The sequence below is a fragment of the Crocodylus porosus genome, unplaced genomic scaffold (assembly GCF_001723895.1).
Source record: "Crocodylus porosus isolate Cpor-Errol unplaced genomic scaffold, CroPor_comp1, whole genome shotgun sequence".
NCBI classification, from domain to species: domain Eukaryota; kingdom Metazoa; phylum Chordata; order Crocodylia; family Crocodylidae; genus Crocodylus; species Crocodylus porosus.
The window spans coordinates 27,061,058-27,066,624 of NW_017728916.1; the positions used below are offsets into that span (position 1 = coordinate 27,061,058).

At 42.9% G+C, this 5,567-nt stretch overlaps 1 protein-coding gene across 1 annotated transcript in view; it reads right to left on the minus strand.

The window, feature by feature from the left end:
- The window catches only part of LOC109311083 (dynein heavy chain 9, axonemal-like), a 50,852-nt gene that overhangs the window by 17,591 nt on the left and 27,694 nt on the right, over positions 1-5,567 (minus strand). The window contains exon 6 of the mRNA XM_019536513.1: positions 4,634-4,760. Coding sequence (XP_019392058.1) covers positions 4,634-4,760 — 127 coding nt within the window. The remainder of the gene's footprint in view (positions 1-4,633; positions 4,761-5,567) is intronic.

Here is a 5,567-nt window from a genome sequence, read left to right on the forward strand (position 1 = left end):
TCTGGACCAGCATCCTGATGAGCTAAGGGGGCAGAAGGAGCTCTGATTTTCCATGGTAAAAGACTCAAAATCAAGTACCAAAATTTATAGGTACTCAGAATTTATTTTATTATTGTGATTGAGGGACTGGTAGGCTTCCAAACTGCTTTAAAATTGTAAATATATCAATAAAACATTGTGCTCAATTGATATCTAGATAGATTTCATTTTAAAATCACAGATTTTAGGTTTTAATCAGATAATTTGAGATTTTTATCACAGATTTTGCAATTTTTAAACAAAGCAAATGAGGATCCCTGTGCATAACTCAGGAATGATACAAATGTATCAAAAACTGTACTAACTTTAAACTTGCTTCATCCAGTGTTAAAAGTTGGAGCAGTTTTGCTACACTGGTATCACTTCTAGGAAGGGGACATGGAACTGTTAGAATGTAACATCTACCGCCCCTCCTCGGTACCGATCTCCCCCTCCCCTTTTCACATTGCTCCACGTGTACATTTGCCCATGCCCTTTGGGAGTGGTAGCATTAAAACCAGTATTCAGAAAATAAAGGTATGCTTCCAATATAGGCATGACCCTAATGAGATTAAATAGCATGTGTAGGCTAAGTAGTCAAGAAGCTTTATTTGCAGACAGTTTTCATGCCAGCTGGATGACTCAAAGGGACATGTGGTACTTCTTGAACTTGATATATACACATTTGGTGTCTGTTTAAATACAAACTCTAGGGAAAATAATGGCATCTTGCTACAATTGACTACTGGTAAAGGGTTTTTCTCCTGGTAGACAAGGGATGGGATATAATCTAAGTTCAGCAGAAAATTCTCATACTACTCAAACTATATTAAGCCCTTATATAAATCAGGATTCAAAGGGGGAAGTGAGGAAGAAAGGGGATGAGGAGGTTAATACAACCTGAAAACAAAAAAACAAAAAAAACCGGAAGTGCACAACACCCTTCCATGTAGGAAGGGAACTGGTGGAAAGTGGAGAAATCAAAGGGGATCCATAGGTGAGCCCTTCAAAATGTGCCAAAGTTACGCTAGGAATACCAGCTGAAGCAGAGGCAGATAGGTGGCATTAGAGGCAGATAGGTGGTATTAGAGGTGCTGGGCTTGCTCAACGCACATGTAAAGTTACTTAACTGAGGAAGCATGCAATTTCTCTCACTGGCTCTGTTAGTAAGTATATGCTCCACAAATTTCCACACACCACCATAATCCCCATTATAACAAAGAAACCAGGAGAGGAAGCACACTTAGGAGTCACTGGTTTGCTTACAAGAATATTGCGGGAGACAGTATCAAAACCCTTGCTAAAGTCCACTGCTCTTCCTGCATCCACAGAGTCAGTCATCTCATCATAGAAGGCAATCAGGTTGGTCAGGCATGACTTGTCTTTGGTGAATCCATGCAAACTGTTCCTAATCACCTTCTTCTCCTACTAGTGCTTAGAAATGGATTACCTGAGGACCTGCTTCATGATTTTTCTAGGGATTGAGATGAGGCTGCCCAGTATGTAATTCCCTGAATCCTGCTTTTTCCCTTTTTTAAAGATGAAAACTATACTTGCCCTTTTCCAGTCATCCGGGACTAGTGGTGATAGAGATGTTTTGGGCCAATACCGATGACCAATTTTTTACGAGCCATACCAGCTGATCTGATTCCAATATGCAGGCCCGCAGTGTGGTGAGTGGCATCCAGCTGATAACTCTGTTGTGGGGGAAGGGGTGTGGGGAGGGAAAGGGCATTAGGGGGGCAGATAGAGGCCCCTGCAGTGAAGGTGGGAATGGGGCCAGCACTGGGGCAGAGACAGGGGCAGGTGCTGCCCAGCTGGGGCTGGGCAGGGCACAAGACGGAGCCACAGCTCATCCACAGGGCATGGGGAGGGGCAGTTCCTGCCACTGCATGCACCCTGGGAGGGCATGGGGTGTGTGTGTCCCTGGACCTTGGTGCAGGGAGGGCTGCTGCTGCAGATTGGGACCAGGGCAGCGCCAAGCTCTTCCTGGTGTATGTGTGTGTGGGGGTGGGGGGGGGAGCTGGGCTGTGCTCAGGGCACATGATGGTGGTGCTGGGAGCAGGTGCTATGGCAAATTTTGTGGTGGCTGCAGCCCCAAGCAACCTCCCTTCCTAGTTCTGTCCTGTGCCCCACTCTGCCCCAGCTGGGCAGCACCTGCCCCAAACCCAGCCTCACTCTCAGTCTCTCAATGTGGGGCCTCCATCTGCCCCCCCACCCCACACTCCTTCCTTCCCCCTTAACAGACTTACCCACCAAACCTGGCTGTTCTCCATGGTGCTGGGCTGCGCTGTTGGCTACCCGCATGCTGCACTGCAGTTGTGCACATGCAAGTGGCATTTATCGGCCAAATCAGACAAAAAAAGCTGATTGGCAATGCTCTCAATTTTCCTCATATTGGTGACGATCTAATATGGGACAGATGTATCAGTGTACCTCTATCTGGGACCTCTCCTGACCGCCATGAGTTTTCAAAGATGTTTCAAAGATGCAGGTCAAGAGAAGTGATTATTCCCTTCTTTTCAGCACCATTGAGGCCACATCTGAAGTACTGTATTCACTTTTAGGCCCCCCACTACAAAAAAGATGTGGACAAATTGGAGACAGTCCAGCAGAGCAATAAAAATGGTGAGGGGGCTGAGGGCCATAACTTATGAGGAAGGCTAGGAAAACTGAACTTTTTAAATTTAGAGAAGAGGAGACTTAATAGAAATTTTCAACTACCTGAACGGGGGCTCAAAGGAAAACAGAGCTAGACTGTTCTCAGTGGTGGCAGATGACAGAACAAGGAGCAAGCAAGGGAAGTTTAGGTTAGATATTAGGAAAAACCTCTCACTAGGAGGGTAGTAAAACACTGGAACAGGTTACTCAGAGAGGTGGTGGAGTCTCCATCCTGGGGGTGGTTTCAAAACCCGACTAGACAAATTTGGCTGGGATGATCCAGTTGGTACTGGTCTTGCTTTGAGCAGGGGTTTGGACTAGATGACCTCCTGAGGTCCCTTCCAACCCTAACTTTCTATGACTATGATTCCTTTGCCCTCAGTAAGCGTTCTTTAAAATACAAGCAGCTCTCCAGGACTCCTTTCCTCATCAGACAGGCTGGAGTTAAACCGTTCTCAGTGGTGGCAGATGACAGAAAAAGGAACTTCCCTCAAGTTGCAGCAAGGGAATTTTAGGTTAGATATAAGGAAAACCTCTCTCAAGAGAAGGGTAGTAAAGCACTGGAACACGTTACCCAGAGAGGTTGTAGAATCTCCATCCTTGGAGGTTTTTAAAACCCAACTAGACAAAGCCTTGGCTGGGATGATATAGCTGGGGATGGTCCTGCTTTGGGCAGGGGGGTTGGACTAAATGATCTCCTGAGGTCCCTTCCAACTCTAATTTTCTATGATTCTATAAGTCGCATAGAATTCTGCATCTTAACCTGGTCAGAGCAACACCTCAACTGCAAACTTACATGTAATTGCATCTATGGCTGTGAACACTAGCTAAAAAGAAATGTTTCTGTTCCACTAAAACAAGCAAGCGAACAAATAAGCAGGAAATTAAATTACTAAAGCACTTTATATTGACCAGAAATTAACATTGCCAGGGGGATATCATATGCCCTTCAAGAACACCAAGTCCAGCAAAATTCAAACTTCTGAAAACCAGGGAAGACATGAGTAACATTTTAAGCAAAGCCCTTATACAGATATAAACACATACAGTCACCCTGACATTGAACTGTAAGAAAACAGGAGTTGCATACACTTACTGAACAAACACTGAACCATCTCTTCACTTCTGCTACATTTAAAATCTCCTTCAACCCTTCCTGACAACCCCATCACCTTATGCCATCTCATACTGTACTTTCACTTATCTGGATCAAATTCACAGCCCACATTCATTTCCCATCTTTCTGCTCACAATTTCCACAGCAAGGAGATCCCTGTGCAGTGCTACTGACACAATCTGCCTACTACAGTGACATGAGTTACATGGCATTGTTCCAAGTACATGTGAACCAGTATCCTAACAAAGGAAGGCAAAGCAGAGTCATTGGCCTCATGGAGCACCTCATATTACATACAGTCTTGGTTCTGCTAAACTGTTCCAACTACTCAATAAATGTCATTCAGTAAAACTATATTTAACGCAGTCAATGATCAGCAATGCTCTCAGATAATTTCCAGTGGCTACCTGCACTAACTGATAGATTTAAGGCTGCCTGAGCCAGTACCTTAACTCTGCACTTTGTTTTTCAGAAATGAGAGTTTTGCTAAAGTAAACCTTCTGGAAGAGCACAAACTAACACTAGGCAATCTTGGGGATAATGAAGGCTTTTGTCTCGGGTTTTAATTAGAATTTCTTAGGCAACAGAAATTCTTACAGTAAAGATTCATTCTATCTGATGATGCATGACAGGAGGCATGACCCAAAAGGGGATAGTATATCCAAGTTGTCTCTCATGGAGAAAGCTGCATGGAACAAGACAGATCCAGTATAGATCTTTAACAGAATTGCCTTGAGTCAAATAACACCTCCAATAAAATGTGGCATAAAGTGATAAAGCACTGTGCATACATAAAAGAAGATTCTTGCAGTAGGATTAATCATGATCAAGTTTTACCTGATGATCAAAATTGACTGCAATCAACTTGGTCTCTTGATCTCGTCTGATAAGAGGCTGAGTGAGGTTGTACTCTGATTTTTCAGATACTGTCTGGGACCATTCCTTATAGAGCTTTTCCTGATACCTGCCAGGGACAAAATTCATCAGATATCTACCAGATAAAGAAATAAGCATGTTGAATGAAAGACAAAATCAATTCATGGTTCCTAAAGATGAAACTTAAAGAAAAATAAACCATAAGACTTCCAAGCAGACCAAGCCTGAAAATACAAATAACTAAGGAAAATACAAATCAGAATGACAAAGAGCATGGGTAAGATTTTCAAAAGTGCCTGAGTGATTACGGAGCCAAGGCCCATCATGAAAAGGGACTTAGGGCATTTGGATCACCTAGAGCTGTAGATAGGAACCTATTCTGCTTAGGCATTTTTTAAAATCTAACTAGGTGCCTAACTCCTATGAAAAGTCCACTGTGTGCTTTTCTGCACCTTTAGGTGCCTAATACCTGTGAAAATTTGGATCCAAATCTTATTTCATCACCAGGGATCATAGTTCTCGCTCTTTAAAAATCCAATCTTTTGTCATAAATATCCAAAATTCTCTGATTAAGACCCCTAATATATGCATTTTTACACAACAGAAATGAAACACCAATATATAGAGAGGCATTGGTTGAACACAAAGTTTTCTCAATATATTTACAATGTCAAAGCAATCTGAAAACTTACTAGTGCCTCAATAATTATAATAAAATTAATTCTAAATATGTATATCTTTTGGCATTTGATTTTGATTTTTTTTTTTTATCATGGAAAATCAGAGCTCTCCCTGCCCCCTTTGCTCACTAGGGTACGTGTTCAACTACAGATGTCCCTGCCACTGCTTTGTGGCACTGAGCAGCCCTAATATGCCTTGCCTCTGCCCCTCATTC